Source organism: Lichenostomus cassidix, unplaced genomic scaffold (genome assembly GCF_008360975.1).
Source record: "Lichenostomus cassidix isolate B80296 unplaced genomic scaffold, HeHo_3.0 HiC_scaffold_42, whole genome shotgun sequence".
Lineage (NCBI taxonomy): Eukaryota > Metazoa > Chordata > Aves > Passeriformes > Meliphagidae > Lichenostomus > Lichenostomus cassidix.
Genome location: NW_028147241.1, coordinates 1025179 through 1041519, shown reverse-complemented (window position 1 = coordinate 1041519; position 16341 = coordinate 1025179). Strand labels below are relative to the sequence as shown.

The following is a 16341-nucleotide window of genomic DNA, read 5'->3' as shown; positions in this document are numbered from 1 at the left end:
AGAGTGACTTGGATGGCACAGCCGCCCCAGAGCCTGGCAGGCTGCTTTGCAAGAGAAGAAACCTACGGTGGTGGCACCCCGAGAGCTTCTGTTGTCCCAGCATCTGCTAGCAAGTGGTGGGGCAAGGAGAGCTGGGCGGTGCAGGCAGCAGGAGGATGCCTGATGCCCAGTCTGATGCCCAGCTAGGCTCCCAAGGCAAGGTGGGCGGCAGGAATTCTTAGATCCCCTTGCACTGGTTTGGCAGAGTAGTTTGGAGATTGGTATTAATCTTGTTTTGTTTTATAATCACATAGCAGAATCGTAATTATTTTTTCTATCAATATCTATGTGTGTGTGTATATATATATGTATATTTATTTCTGAGAGCAAGGGAGTGCTGTTTTTAAACTCTTCTTTTATATAAAGGAATTTCTATCCTGACAATAAACACCCTGAAGATTTGTATGACTTGTCCATCTCCTTTAACTGGGCTGCAGGGCCACAGAGGTACCTCTGTGTCAGAAGTGGGGCCTCTGGCTTTTGCAGCGTCTCCTGTGCCCAGGACCGGGAAATGCTTTGGGAAAATCTTTGCCCTGTGGCACCCCAGGGTGGAGGGAGCCAGCGTGGCACAGACACTGAGATGCTGTGTCCCCTTGGTCAGGGTTTGCTTTGGGCTCTGTGCTTGTGGGAGCACAGGGAGCTCTGACCTGAGCTGGGTATGGACCCATGGCCTGGCCAAGGGGCCAATGAGGCTGATTTGGGTTGAATTTTAGGACTCTGGTATTTTACACTGAGGGTGGTGAGGCACTGGCCCACGCTGTGCACAGGGGCTGTGTATGCCTCACCCCTGGGAACAGCCCAAGGCCAGCTGGGACAGCACTCTGAGCAACCTGCTCTGCTGGGAGCTTGCTCAGCTTGGAACAAGATGATCTTCAGGGTCCATCCCAAGGAAAACCATTCAGGGATTCAATCATTCTGTGGTTTCCATGGTCCACAGGGGTGTGGTCCTGGATCTGCTGTCATGTCACAGTTGGTGTTCCAGCTGGGACTGCCATCGCCCAGCCAAGGGCACAACACAACCAGTCGCCCTTGTGTGAGCACATGCTTCACCCTGCTCTTAGAGCACCCCTGTCACCCTGCTTCTCACGTGTTCCCCGATAGTGCCGTCAGTCCTGAACGCTCCCTGCTGCCTGGATTTTGCCATCCATCCCTGCCAGATGCTCCCATTTGTCCCAATGGAGGTACAGTGCCATTCCATGGAGGTGGACACTCCCTGAGAGCCCGGGCGGGCTGGAGCTCTGAGGGGATGCTGTGGGACACTGTGAGGTTTTGCTCCCTGTGCAGGATGTCAGAGACCATGAAGAGGAGATGGAAGTCGACAGAAAGATTGATGAAGAGGAAAGAATGGATATAGATCTAGAGGAGAACGGAGTGGAAGAGATGGAGGTAGATAAGGAGGAGATAGAGGAAGAGATGGAGGTGGATGAGGAGGAGATGGACGAAGACATGGAGGTGGACGAGGAGGAGACGGAGGAACAAATGGAGGTGGAAACGGAAGATTGTGTTGAGGACATGGAAGTCGACCAGAAAGATGAGGAGGAGGACATGGTCTTGGGATGAAGACCGACACAGGCAGCAGGACAGGCACGTGCTCCCCATGCCCTGCCTACAGGCACAGTGGCTCCCCTGCCGCCAGGCTGGGGCTGGGCTGGGTGGCCCTGCTCAGGCACACGGGGACCCGGGGCATCCCTGCATTCTGGTGGCACAAGCACCACCCCTGGCCTGCCCTGCGCTTGCTTTGGGCCATGCCAGCCCCGTCCCAGCACCTGGGCCCAGCTCCCAGCCCCAGCCGGGCTCAGTGCTGGCGGCACAGTCCTGCTCTGCCAGCATGTGCCAGCCTGGGGGCACAGGGAACAAACCCTCAGGGCCTGACTGCAGTGACCGTGCTGCTTGCTTTTCTTCCAGGACTGACGGCGATCTGAGGCGTGGATGACACCCACCTGTACATACGTTTTTTGAAAGAGTTCTTCAGTTGTTTCACTGTGTAGATTTTAGATAGTGTTATCGTCTGTAAATACGTTTTCTACATTGTTGTTAGATAGGTTCTTATGTAAATACGTTCTACAGATTGTTGTTGTTATAAAGATCCTTACATTGTAAATACATGATGGAGTTCATTTTTGTTGCTTCAACGGAGTAAGTCCAATCACATTTGAAAAGGACTTGGAGCCTGGCTCCCACTTCTATACACAAGGCTAGAGCAGACGAGAGGCAGCCTGCATTAAGGCACTAGTTATTATTGCTTTTAGTCCAGAACACTCAAAACCCCAACATCTTCCATCAATGGTTACAAGTGGGTGGGCAGTTTCAGCTGCCAAAGTGCAGCTAGCGGGACTGTCTGCAACACTGGTCACAGCAGAGGTAAATATAGCTATGCTAGAGTCTCATCAGTAAATGTAACAGTGAACAACCACCACCTTTAGAAAGGAGCCAGGCTTTAGAGGACTCTGGTTTCCCATGAACAGGCAGGCTGGAAAGGTTCTCCACATTGCTGAGCAGCTCCAGCCTTGTCCCACAGAGCTGTTGCACACAGAATCTGCCTCTCCCTGGGAGCCCAGCATGGGCACCCTCCACTGATCAGCTAATGGGGACTTCATCACTAGGATGAGTGGGGAGGAAATTAAAGAGCCTCCATCCAAGCAACTCTGGCACTTTACAGCAGAGGAACAAATTTTCCATCAGCTGGTGTAGCTCATGGAGCCTTCCACACCAGCCAGCCTTTGGCTCCCACACAGTGCCTGTCACCCTCACCAGGCTGTCCCTGCTCTTGTGCACCACACTTCCCTCCCTGACCCCCTCAAGTGCATAAAGGAGCAGCTCTGTGCTCCAAGCAGCACAAAGCGGCAGCAGCAGCTCCCAGCAGAGATGCACCTGGCCACATTTTTTTCTCCCACAGCAAAAAGTAGCTGAGCTGCCTGAAACATGCTTCCAGGCTGGGGAGGACCACAGGGACCCCGGAGTCCACTTGGCCACATCATGCTCCCCTGATGCACTGAGAACTCGTTCCTCAGCTGGAGAAGCATGTCAGCAGCTGGAGAGTAGCTCCAGATCAGCAAAGCCCAGAGCAGGGAGAGCGGAGTCTGGTGCTGTGAGCATCTGACAGGGCTGGGCAAGTGCTGTGGGGCCAGGTGTCCTCTCCACGCCCCGCCAGCTGATGGTTGATGCTCCTCTGGCAGGGGAAGGAGTTCTTAGTGCATCAGGGGAGCTGCCATTGGTCATTCTGCAAACCTGCTCTTAGACATCAAAACCTATTTTTCTTCTCCAGCCCAAGAAAGGAGTATCAAGCCAACCCTCAGTACTTTGGGATGGGCCAGGGGAGTCCTCACCGCGCAGGTGAGGGGGAGCATCCTGCCTAAGCCCCCTTTCCATCCCCTCCCACCAGGGAGAAAAGCAAAGAGAAAAGCAAGCCAAGGGCCAGGTTCCCTGCGCCCTGGCCCAACACCAAAGTATAATGCTGCTGGGTTTGCCAAGGGCACCCTGAGTGTCCTGGACAGAAGGGAGTGCTGAGACCTTGCTGAGAGACCTTTGGAGAGGGTGAGACATACATTGATCCCTCTGCTGTCTTCAGGGTCTGGTTTCTTATCAAGGTGACACAGGAATGGGATTGTGCTCTGATTGTAGCCAAAGGTGCAAACCCAGGGCAGTTGGGAACAAGCCCATCCAGCCCCTCACCTTGCCCTGAGCCACAGGGAATTCCTTTGCCTCTCACATCTCTCAGTGGCAAGCTCTGAGTGCAGCAGAAGTGCTGGGGATTTCTGACCTCAGAGAACCAGGAATGGTGTAAGGGGAGGAAAACAATTCCTTCATCTCTTTCCTGCCTTCCATATCCTGTAAAACTGGGAGTAAAAATGCTACCAAATATTTCTACTTTAGGAGTGATTCCACTGACAAATCCTGAATACCCAGCCTTGTCCCAATGCCAATGGCCACAAACCCAGGGCAGCAGGGCAGGGATGGCTCCTGGAGAGCCCCATGCACAGGCCTGGCTGCTCATGGCACACTCAGACAGCACAAGTGGAGCTCAGGCAGGGACCTGGATGAAGGTTTTCCCAGAGAAGGAACGAGGGTGGATGAGTCCCAGCAGGACAGCCTGCAGGGAATGGCAGTGGTTTGGCTCAAAGCAGCCTGTCCTGACTTGTCACTGTCCTTTTCTCCATCAACAGGTCCCCATGGCCAGAGGCAGAAAATGTCCAACAGCAGCTCCATCAGCCACTTCCTCCTCCTGCCATTTGCAGACACGCAGCAGCTGCAGCTCCTGCACTTCTGCCTCTTGCTGGGCATCTCCCTGGCTGCCCTCCTGGCCAACAGCCTCATCATCAGCACTGTAGCCTGCGGCCACCACCTGCACACCCCATGTTCTTCTTCCTGCTCAACCTGGCCCTCACTGACCTGGGCTCCATCTGCACCACTGTCCCCAAAGCCATGCACAATTCCCTCTGGGACACCAGGGACATCTCCTACATAGGATGTGCTGCACAGGCTTTCTTCTTTCTTTTCTTCATCACAGCAGAGTATTGTCTCCTCACCATCATGAGCTATGACTGCTCTGTGTCCATCTGCAAACCCCTGCACTATGGGACCCTCCTGGGCAGCAGAGCTTGTGCCCACATGGCAGCAGCTGCCTGGCCCAGTGGCTTTCTCATTGCTCTGCTGCACACAGCCAATACATTTTCCCTGCCCCTGGGCCAGGGCAATGCCCTGGGCCAGTTCTTCTGTGAAATCCCACACATCCTCAAGCTCTCCTGTGCACACTCCAAACTCAGGGAATTGGAGGTCTCTGTTTTCACTACCTCCTTAGCACTTGGTTGTTTTGTGTTCATTGTTTTCTCCTATGTGCAGATCTTCAGGGCTGTGCTGAGGATCCCCTCTGAGCAGGGACAGCACAAAGCCTTTTCCACATGCCTCCCTCACCTGGCTGTGGTCTCCCTGTTTCTCAGCACTGGCACATTTGCCTACCTGAAGCCTCCCTCCCTCTCCTCCCCATCCCTGGATCTGGCACTGTCAGTTCTGCACTCAGTAGTGCCTCCAGTATTGAACCCTCTCATTTACAGCCTGAGGAACCAGGAGCTCAGGAATACCCTGTGGAAACCAAAAACTTGATGCTTATTAGAAGTGAAAAACTTCCCTTATCCTTCTGCACATCACTCTTAATGCAAGTTATTAGACCCAGCCTGCCTGCACAGGTTATTGGCAGTAGTTATGGTAGTTGTTCTGTTTTATTTTTTTATTCTTCAAAATGGGTGTGCAACTAAATTTTATGATTCAATCCTGTTTTTTAATTGACTGTTTACCTATTAAATTGTACTCAGAGACTGTGCAAATGAGGGACTGTGCTATGGATTTAAATAAAATAAAGGGCCTTGCATTGACTTGTTTGTCCAATATCCTTCATCTGATGCCATAGGAAAGCTGATGGCAGGGCCAACGTGCAGAGACAGAGAGAAAAGAGTCCCAGCACAGCAGCACAGCCAGGGAGCAGTATGCTTGCTCTTTCCAACTCTGCTCTTCCCAACTCCCCACTGCCCTTCCCAGCCCTTCTGTGGCTGTAAGGCCTGAGTGCTCTGGCAGCTTGGTCACAGTCCTGCTGCATGGCCGTGCTGTGAGCAGAGGCAGGGACAGGCCATGGGCACTGCTGGGACACAGCTGGCCTCCACCACAGCAGTTCCAGCAGCAAAGGGCATCTCCTGAGGGCACTGCAGGAAGGCTCTGCTCTCCCTCCAAAGTCACTCTTGGGAACAGAGATATTCTATTTTATACTACATTTTATCCTAGTGCTACTTTACACAGTACCTTATCACTTCTAAATGCTAAATTCATATCTGCAAAAGCCAACATTCGCTATCCACTCATTTACCACACAGAGGGTTGAGCGGCCGACTCAACCTTCCAGGCTCCGAGATTTTCTCGTCCCTGTCACCTCTCCTGCTCCCGCTGTCAGACACTCTGCTGCTGTGGAGTCTCACACATCTAAGCCATCACTGCTGCCCCACCTTGGGCGCCACATGTAGAAGTTTTCATATTGTCACTGAATCTGCGGGAAAAACAAAAACCCTCCAAAACATTTTCAATGTTAGAGAGTCAAGGCGTTACTTTATTATCTGACCTGGACGTTGTTCTGGCCAGGACGTTCCACAGAAATCATCTCATCCACACATAGCCCAGCTGTGCAGAGAGAATCATTCCATGATACATGGCTTTTACCTGATTTTCAGATATTTTATACAGTAAAAATACATAGGAAAGCATTGGGTCAGTGTTCATTGGTCTATAGTTGAGCAAACGCCCAGTATTCAGTTTCTCATTGGATCTGAATCTCCTCGCCTCTGATGTTAATTAGATTCTTCATTCTTCAGTTTCCTTCCTGGGCCAGGATGTCTTCACCCCTGCTGGAGGTGGTCTTGGGTTTTAGATATCCACTGATGTCCTGCTGATGCTCTGCTGATTTCCTTTATCTTAGGGTATCTTACTTTACCTTATCCTTATCTTTATCTTTATCTTTATCTTATCTTTATCTTTAACTTTATTTTATCTTTTTCTTTATCTTTATGTTCCTCCCAGTCTGTTGATATGCTGAGTCCACCAGACCTCACCTGGCAGAACAATGCCTTGGAACGAAACCTGAAATTCCTGTTTTGGCAGGGAATAAAGACAAACAAAACCTTTGACTAAAGTTATACAAAATTTTTAACCTGATATATTTTCGAACAAGTCCATCAGCTCTGGGATGTGCATTAGGTTCAACTCCTCATGGCCATTTTCCCTGAGGAAATCCTCCATGTTTTTGGACTCAAACTCTCCATTTTTGAGGTCAAACTCTCCATTTTGGGGTTTTTCTCTTCATTTTGGGATTTTTCTCTCAATTTTTGGGTTCAAACCCTCATTTTTTGGGTTTTTTCCCTAATTTTTTTGGTGTTTCTCTCTATTTTGGGTGTTTCTTTCTCCATTTTTGGGGTTTTTCTTCATTTTTGGGCTCAAACTCCCAATTTTTGTGGTTTTTCTCCATTTTTGGAATCAAACTCTCCATTTTTGGGGTTTGTCTCTCCAATTTTGGTCTCAAACTCTCCATTTTTGGGGTTTTTTCCCCTTTTTTTTTTTTTTTTAATTTCGTTGTGTTTTTCCCTTAACTCCTCCCAGCTATGATGGTGACAGAAATCACAGCCCTGGGCTCCTCCAGGGACACAAAGCTCATTGGGCTCTGCTGAACGGTGAGGAAAAGTCCTGAAAAACCAATAATAACCCCAAAAAACACCCCAAAATAACCCAAAAATCCAGCCTAAAACCCTCAAAAAACGGAGCTGGAAAACCTTAAAAAAATCCAAAAAATCCACACAAAAATCCAAATAAAAATGCAGGAAAAAATGCAACCCCCGCCTCCAAAAATTCCCTCCCCAAAAATCCCCCCCAAACCCCCAAGAAAACAAACAAAAAATACCCCAAAACCCCCCAAAATCCCAAAATTTAAAAAAACAAACCCAAAACTCCCTGAAGAAAAAAAACCCAAAAAAATCCCAAAAGCTCATGAACTGGAAAACTCTAAAGAAACCCCAAAATCCCCCCAAAAACCCAAAATAAAAAAAAAATCCCCCCCAAAACACCCTAAAAGGACCCCAAAACCTAAAAAACCCCCTCAAACAACCTCCCAAAAACTTAAAATAAAACCCAACAAAACCCCCTGAAAACAAAACCCCAAAACCCCCTGAAAACAAAACCCCAACAAAACCCCAAAACCCCCTGAACTGGAAAACCCAGAAAATCCACCCCAAAAATCCCAAAACACACCGAAAAAAACCTCCAAAAGTTTAAAAAAACAAAAATCCCCCCAAAAACCTCCCTGAACAGAAAACCCAAAAAAGCCCAAAATCAAAAAAAATCCCCCAAAAACCCAAAGAAAACCCTAAAAAGCCCCAAAAACTCCAAAATAACTAAAAACCCCAAAACCAAGCAAAACAAACAAACAAGAGAAAGCAAAAAAAAAAAAAAACCCTGAAAAATCCCAAAATTAAAAAAAAACCCAAACAAACAAAAAACCCCCAAATTCCCTGAACTGGAAAACCTGCTAAAAAAAACCCCAAATCCCAAAAAAAGTCCCCAATCCCCCCCCAAAAAATCCCAAAATCCACCTGAAATACTCACAAAATCCACCCCAAAATCCACACCAAAATCCTCCCCAAAATACCCCAAATCCTCCCCAGAATACCCCAAAAATCGTCCCAAAAATCTTTTGCCCCAAACCCCCAAAATTCCTTCTAAAAATCCCCAAAATCAAAATTCCACCCCAAAAAATCCCCAAATTCTCTCCCAACCACACCAATAAAAGCTATTTGGGGGGAATTTCGGGGGAATTTGGGGAGGACTTTGGGTAGATTTTGGGGAATTTAGGGGGAATTGCGGGGATTTGGGGGATTTGGAGTAAATTTGGGGTGTATTTTGGGGGAATTCAAGGGAATTTGGGGGTGGATTTTAGGATGGATTTGGGGTACTTTGGTGTCATGGGTTTGAGACTGGACATTGCCAGGAGGACACACGCAAACAGGGCAACCAGGCTCCAAGCTTAATGTTGCAAAAAGTGTTTAATTACCTAACAGAGTTGGAGGATAAATGCAGGCAAAAATAAACTTTTCATACAGTTTTTTGTTCACTCCCTCCTCCCTCTTAAGAACCTACAGTATTCACCCCCTTTCCTCCTTTATAATCCACAAGCCAGGTGGGGGGGCAGGGTGTGGGGTCTCTTTTCAGTCCACAGAGCAGATTCTCAAATTTACTCATCACCACAATTCTTCTACTACAAATACTCTTTATCTCTACTTGTTTCTCTCTCTCCCCAGACAGTTTTCTGCTCTCACCCCCACCCTCTTAAGAAGCAGTCTCTGCACTCACCCTCCCTTCCCTCTCTCCAAACCAGCAACACAGACAGGGGCAAGTTGAGGGGTTCTCTGGTCAGCCCAATCAGGAAAAGAGGTTCTCTACTTAGCCAGGGGTCCTTCCCATGAGAGACAGTCCTCTGGGAACTTCTTTGGCGTGGGTCCAATCTCACAAGCAACATCCTGCCCGAATTCTGCTGCAACATGAATTCTTTTGTCCATAGGGTGCTGTGCAGACTCTCCTGAGCTGAGGCCAGGCTGCTTCCATGCCAGGAGCAAGGCCTTTCTCTCATTTGCAAGGCCTTTGCAGTTTTAACTCTTAGATGAGACTCCCACTGGTTCACAGTCTTTTCCAGGCATCCACCTGCCCTTCTGGCGTGGGCTGTGGGCAGAATTTCTGCACTCCTGTGGACTCCATGGGCTGCAGGGGGACCTCCTGCCCCCCCCATGGCCTTCACTGTGGCTTGCAGAGGGTTTTCAGCTCCAAAACTGGAGCACCTCCTCCCCCACCTTCTTCACTGACCTTGGCACTCTCCATGCTGTTCTCCCTCTACATATTTTCACCTCCACCTCCTCCTCCTCCTCCAACTACAAAGAAGTGGAAGAAGTGCGCGCCTGCTTTGTTTTGAATTTTTCTTAAATATGTTTTCACAGAGGTGTAACCAGCACCTCCAATTGGCCCAAACTCGGCCACACATGCCATCACCTCAGAGCCATCAGAAATTGGCCAGCTGGACCATGCAAAAACTTCCAAACTTGCACTCATGACACACATGAGCCATCTTTGTCCACACCCCACACCTCAGACACCTCACTAGGCCTACTAGAACAGCTTCTGAGGGGCTAAATTTCCCCTAGATGTTAAAAACACTTCACTGATGCTTTGGCCCAATCAAAACCACCACACAAATTAACTCCCAATTCCCCAAGTCACTCAGTAAAATGGTGCAGCTTTACATCTCTTTGTTTCATTTCCTTTATTTTACTTCAATTTTGGTTGTTCTGATAGGATGAAGAAGGAATTTAGATTGGAAAAGACCTCCAAGATCACCCAGCATTGCTTGATGACAGCAGAAGAAACTATTACACAGCAGGTGAGATTTTTTAGGGTGTAAATTTAATAAATCAGCTCTTCCCAATGAATTTCCAGTGTCGATATGAGTCCTGATGGATGTTCCTGCCCCTGTGTTTGTCCAGGTGGCCACAGGGAATCAGGAGAACGTGGAAGCCACCAGCCAGGTGTCTTCGCAGTGTGGGTCCCTGCGAGTGAGGGTCACCAGGGCTCTTCCCAGTGTGGGTCCTCTGATGGGGGATGAAGTTGGAGCAGCACATGAAGCTCTTCCTGCACTCAGGGCACTCGCATGGATTCCCTTACTGGTGGCTCCGTTGGTGTTTGGTCAAGTGAGAACTCCTGGAGAAGCTCTTCCCACACTCGGGACACTCATAGGGTCTCTCCCCAGTGTGGATGCGCTGGTGGGTGATGAGGTGGGAGTTCTGTTTGAAGCCCTTCTTGCACTCAGGGCAGCCGAAGGGCCTCTCATTTGTGTGAATCACCTGGTGCTCCAGGAGATGGGTGCTGGTAGGAAACCTCTTCCCACACTCGAACACTCGTAGGGTCTCTCCTTGTGTGGATCATCTTGTGGTGGATCAGGTGGGAGTTCTGGCTGAAGCTCTTCCCACATTCCCCACACTTATAGGGTCTCTCCCCAGTGTGGATGCGCTGGTGGGTGATGAGGTGGGAGTTCTGTCTGAAGCCCTTCCTGCACTCAGGGCAGCGGAAGGGCCACTCATCTGTATGAATCACCTGGTGCTGGAGGAGCTCTGAGCAGGTTGGAAACCTCTTCCCACACTTGGAACACTTGTAGGGTCTCTCCCCAGTGTGGATCCTCTTGTGGACAACCAGGCTGGAGCTCTCGCTGAAGCTCTTCCCACATTCCCCACACTCATAGGGTCTCTCCCCAGTGTGGATCCGCCAGTGCCTGATGAGGGTGGAGTTCTGTTTGAAGCCCTTCTTGCACTCAGGGCAGCGGAAGGGCCTCTCGTCTGTGTGAATCACCTGGTGCTGGAGGAGATGGGAGCTGGTCTGAAACCTCTTCCCACACTCGGGACACTCGTAGGGCCTCTTCCCAGTGTGGATCCTCTGGTGGATGATCAGGTTGGAGCTGGTAATGAAGCTCTTCCCACATTCTCCACACTCATAGGGTCTCTCCCCAGTGTGGATCTTCTGGTGGCAGATCAGGCGGGAGCGCTGGCTGAAGCACTTCCCACACTCCCCACACTCATAGGGTTTCTCCCCTGTGTGGATCCTCTTGTGGTGGATCAGGTGGGAGTTCTGGCTGAAGCTCTTCCCACATTCCTCACACTCATAAGGTCTCTCCCCAGTGTGGATGCGCTGATGGATGATCAGGTGGGAGCTCCGGCTGAAGCTCTTCCCACACTCCAAGCACTTGTGGGGCTTCTCCCCATCATGAAGCTGCTCAGGAACCTGCAGTTCTGAACTCTGATTAAGGCTCTGGTTGCCTTCCTGGCTCAGGGTGGGTCTTTGCTCCTCAGAGCACCCTGGGCTGGGTTTGCAGTCCCTCCTTGTGCAGCATCTCTGGGCCTTTTCCTCCCTCTTCAATTCCTGGCTCATGGAGCTGCTCAAAACAGCCTCTTCCACGAGGTTCTGCTGCAAGGATTTGTCCTCCCTGGTCACCACCCTTAGCTCACTGCCTGGGGGAGGAAGGACAAGGAGAGGATTTGGGATTTTGTGGTTAGCACAGGTTTTTCCCATGAGAAGTTTTCTTGTGTTCTGTAAATAAAGATAAAGTTTGGATGTTTTTGGAACAGTGTCCCAGAACTTGGGCAGTGCAGGCCTGGCCAATCAGGCCTGGGGGAAGGCTTCTAACTGACCAATCTGAGTGACTTTTGAGAACTCTATATATGTGATGAAATCAAAACAATAAAAGTCATTCCTTCTTGCCACTGAGAACTGATGCATTCATTACTCTGCTAGCTGCTCAACAGCGACAGGATTTGCCTCCATGCCAGAGGGAAGGGGAAGGAGATCCCCCCAGTCCATCCCCCAACAGCAGCAGGGCTGTCCTGCAGCCAGGGGCGATGCTGGGCTGGGAGATGGAGGAGAAGAGAGGGGGAAAGGGGCAGTGACTTCCTCCTCACCTGCCTGGGGGTCCTGGGGCATCTTCCTCTTCCTCACAGCTTCCTCCTCCATCCAGCCGAGGTTTGGGAATGGGAAATCCTGGTTTGGAGAAAAACAAGGAGTGACTACCTTGGGTTTGAAGGTCACCCTGTCCAATTCATCTCTAGAAGTCACCAGGGCTTTGGGGTTCATAAAAACCTCCAGACCACCAGGATTCAGCCCCAGAAAAGACTCTCCCAGCAGTTCTCCCTCTCTGGCCTCTCCACTCTGGGGTTCTGGGTTTCCCCCTGTCAGGGCTGCAGGGGTCCCATGTCTACTGGGGGTTCCCCTCTCCAGCATCCCCACTCTCCCCAGACTGATTGAGGTCCCAGCAATCCCAGGGGTTCCTCCTCTCCAAGTTCCCCACTTTGGGCTTCTGGGGGTCTCCTCTCTCTGGGGTCCTTGCTTAGGGGAGTCAATGGGTTTGGGGGTCCCAGGGATCCCCTCTCCCCTGTTCTCTCACCACGCTGCCAGGGGTTCCCCAGCTCTGCCATTGCCCCTCTCCATTCTCCCCTCCCATGGCTCTCCCAGGACTCCCCAAAACCAGTGTCCCCCACCCCCCACTGGGTCCCACATGGTCCCCACGTGACCCCAGGCAGAGCCCAACCCCCACCATGGTGGGGATCCACATCCCCCCACCCCCCACCAGGGCTCTGCCAGCACCGCCATGGGAACCCCAAAAACACCTCCTGGGGACACCCCAATGTCCCCCCGAGGGGCATTTGCATCACCTGACTGGGGCTTACTGGGACCATGTGGAGAGGAAACTGGGGACACATTGGGACAAACTGGGATCATACTGGGAGCAACTGGGACCATACTTTGGGCAACTGACTGAAACTGGGGTCATGCTGGAGGCAACTGGGAGTAACTGGGAAAGACTAGGATCATTCTGAGAGAACTAGAACCTTACTGGGGCAGCTGGGTGTGCCTGGGAATGACTAGGAGCATGCTGAGGGCAACTGGGATATACTGGGAATGTTTGTAACCATACTGGGCTGACTGGAATCACACTGGGAACAGTTGGGACCATGCTGGGGACAACTGGGAGCAATTGAGAGTGTCTGGGGCCACCCTGGGCAGGACTGGGACTATAGTAGGAGCCAATGGGGGCAATAGGGATCATACTGGGAGGAATTGGGAACAACTGGAACTATGCTGGGGGCAACTGCAATCATAGTGGGATCACAGTGGGAGCAGCTGGGCCCATGCTGGGAGAGACTGATATTATACTGGAATTGACTTGGAGTGGCTGTGGGCAACTGGAATGATGCTGAAATCAACTGGCAGGAAGTGGGAATGACTGGCAGCATGCTGAGGGCAACTGGGATATAGTGGGAGAGACTGGGAGACACAGGGATCATACTGGAAGCTAATGGGCTCATGCTGGCATTGACAGGGAGCAACTGGGATCACACTGGGGGCCACTGGCATCATACTGGGAGGAACTGGGATCATACTGGGATTACAGTGGGTGTCAATGGACTCTGACTGGGGCTTACTGGGAGCTACTAGACCCATGCTGGGAGCCAACTGGGGATACACTGGGAGCAACTGGGAATGACAGGGTGCATGCTGGTGACAACTGGGATCTACTGGCAGTGACTGGGATAATCCTGGGGGCAACTGAACCATACTGAGGTAACTGGGAGAGCCTGGGAATGACTATGAGAATGCTCAGGGCAACTGGGATATACTGGGAGTGCCTGAAGCCATGCAGGTGGTGACTGGAAGCATACTGGGAAAGACTGGGAATGTGCTGGGGGGAACCGGGAACCTACTGGAGGCAAGTGGGAGTGACTGGGGCCCTGCTGGGAGAGACTGGCATCATCCTGGACTCATACTGGGATTGTACTGGGAGTGACTGTGACTATGCTAGCAGCAACTGGGAGAACTGGGAACACACTGGGCAGAAGACGGAGGAACTGGGAGCACCTGGGACCGTGCTGGGGGCAAATTGCACCATAATAGGGAATGAGTGGGAGTGACTGGGTTCATACTGGGAGCAACAGGGACCCTAGAGTGAGGGGAAGTGACCAGGAAAAGACTGGGATAGACTGGGCTCATACTGGGAGTGAGGAGGAAAATGGAACCACATGGGGCGGGGGGTGGGGGGGGGCCTGGTGTTGGCAACTGGGCTCATAGTGGGAGTAGCCACTTGCAGGACCCGGGAGCCCTGAGCCCCTTTCCCGGCCATCCTGCCCCCAAGCCACCACACTCCCCCACCAGGGCTCCCAGCAATCCCAGGCATTGCCCCTCGCCGATTCCCCGCTCCGGGCTGCTGGCGCTCTCCTCTCCCTGCGCTTCTGCTTAGACAAGCCGCGGCTCCCGGAGCTCCCCAAAAGCCGCTGTCCCCCCCTCCCCCGCCGGTCACCCGCTGGCCCCGGGCACAGCTTGGAGGGCCCGGGCAGAGCCCAACCCCCACCGCGGGGGGACCCGCATCCCCCTGCCCCCCATCGGGGCTCTGCCCGCACCGCCACCGGGACCCCTAAAAACACCTCCCGGGGAACCCCTCATGTCCCCCCGAGGGGCAGCTGCGGCTTGGCTTTGCAGTCCCGAAAACTCCAAACATCCCCCAAAAACCCCAAACGCAGGGACCCCCCGAATATTTGGGGCAAGCTCCCCCTCCCCGCTCACCTGCGGGATGGGGGCGGCGATGCTCCAGGGGGGCTGCGAATTCAGGGAGACCCAAACCGCGCGGTTCCTGACCGATCCTTTTCTGTCCCTCCTCTTCCTCTTCCCCCCTCTCCTCCCGCTCTGTCTCTCCTCCTCCTTCCCCGCCCTAATCCCACCTCCTTCTCCTCCTTGCCCCAATCCCTTCTCCCGCTCCTCCTCCTCCCTGCTCCTCCTCCGCCGTTGCCGAGTCGCTCGCAGGCCGCGGGAGGAGCGGGGATGCAGCCGGGACAGCTCGGCATGGGCAGCGCGGGGCTTTCGGCTGCTCCCAGCCCAGCGCTGGGGACAGGGGGAGCCCGGCCTGGGGAAAAGGAGAGGGAAACAGGGAAAACTGGGGGCTGCAGATCCAAAGTGGCCTTGCTGGGGAGCCTGGGCAGGGAGTTGCAGCCCTTGGGGCTCCTGTGGGGAGCCTGGAGATGCGGGAAGGGGGAACGCAGAGAGGGGTGGGGGATCCCAGCAGTGCAGCACTGGAGTGACTGGATCGTACTGGGATCGTACTGGGGTCATACTGGGATCGTACTGGCAATGACTGGGCTGTTCTGGGATCGTAGTGGGATTATACTGGCAATGACTGGGCTGTACTGGGGCACCTGGAACCTTACTGGGGTTGCTGGGAGTGACTGGGCATGACAAAGAGCATGCTGAGGGCAACTGGGATATACTGGGACTGTCTGTAACCATACTGGGCTGACTGGAACCACATTGGGAACAACCAGGACCATGCTGGGCAGAACTGGGACCACACTGGGAGCAACTGGGAGTGAATGGGAGTGACTGTGTCTACACTGGGAACAACTGGGCATGACTGGGACCATGTTGGGTGGGACTGGGATGATACCAGGGGACACTGGGTGTAACTGGGATCAGACTGGGAGGAACAGGAAACAACTGGAACTATGCTGGGGGCAACTGGGACCATGTGGGGATGAGAGTGGGAGCAGCTGGACCCATGCTGGGGGAGACTGGGATCACGCTGAGGGTGACTGGGATCATACTGGGATTGACTGGAACCGTAGTACGGGTGAACAGAAGAAGCTGGAACCACAGCTGGGTCATCTGGGAGCAACTGGAGCCATGCTGGGATCATGCTGGGAGTAACTGAGAATGACTGGGATTATACTAGCAGCAACTGGGAGAACTGGGAACACACTGGGTAGAAGTGGGAGGAACTGGGAGCAACTGGGATTGTACTGGGGACAAATTGCATAATAATAGGGAATGACTGGGAAAAACTGGGTTCATACTGGGAGCAACAGGGATCCTAGAGGGAGTGAGGGGAAGTAACCAGGGTCATACTGGGAGTGCCTGGGAGTGCCTGGGCTCATCTTGGCTCCTACTGAGGTCCAGGGGGATCCCATTCCATTCCCAGAGGGTGCCAGGGCGTCCCAGCGTGGTCCCAAAGGGGATCCCGGGAATTCCCAGGGATTCCCCTTTTTCCCTGTGCTCCCTCAGGCACTGTCGTGTCTCCCAACCTGCAGCTCCAGGATCTGCCCCTTCTCACAGCCCCCAGACCCTCCCTGTTTCTTGACCCTGGCAGCCCCTGGAGCCCCATTGCTGCCTCTCCCAGTCCCCAAAGCCTCCTTTCCTCAG

At 52.4% G+C, this 16341-nt stretch overlaps 1 protein-coding gene across 1 annotated transcript in view; it reads right to left on the bottom strand.

Moving 5' to 3' along the window:
- Nucleotides 1-14788, bottom strand: part of LOC146424144 (uncharacterized) — a 502567-nt gene extending 487779 nt beyond the window's left edge. The window contains 4 exon segments of the mRNA XM_085043957.1: nt 10275-10436; nt 10507-11612; nt 12060-12138; nt 14716-14788. Of these exon segments, the coding sequence (XP_084900083.1) occupies nt 10275-10436; nt 10507-11612; nt 12060-12111 (1320 nt within the window). The 5' untranslated portion in view covers nt 12112-12138; nt 14716-14788.
- Between the last annotated feature and the right edge of the window lie 1553 nt (nt 14789-16341).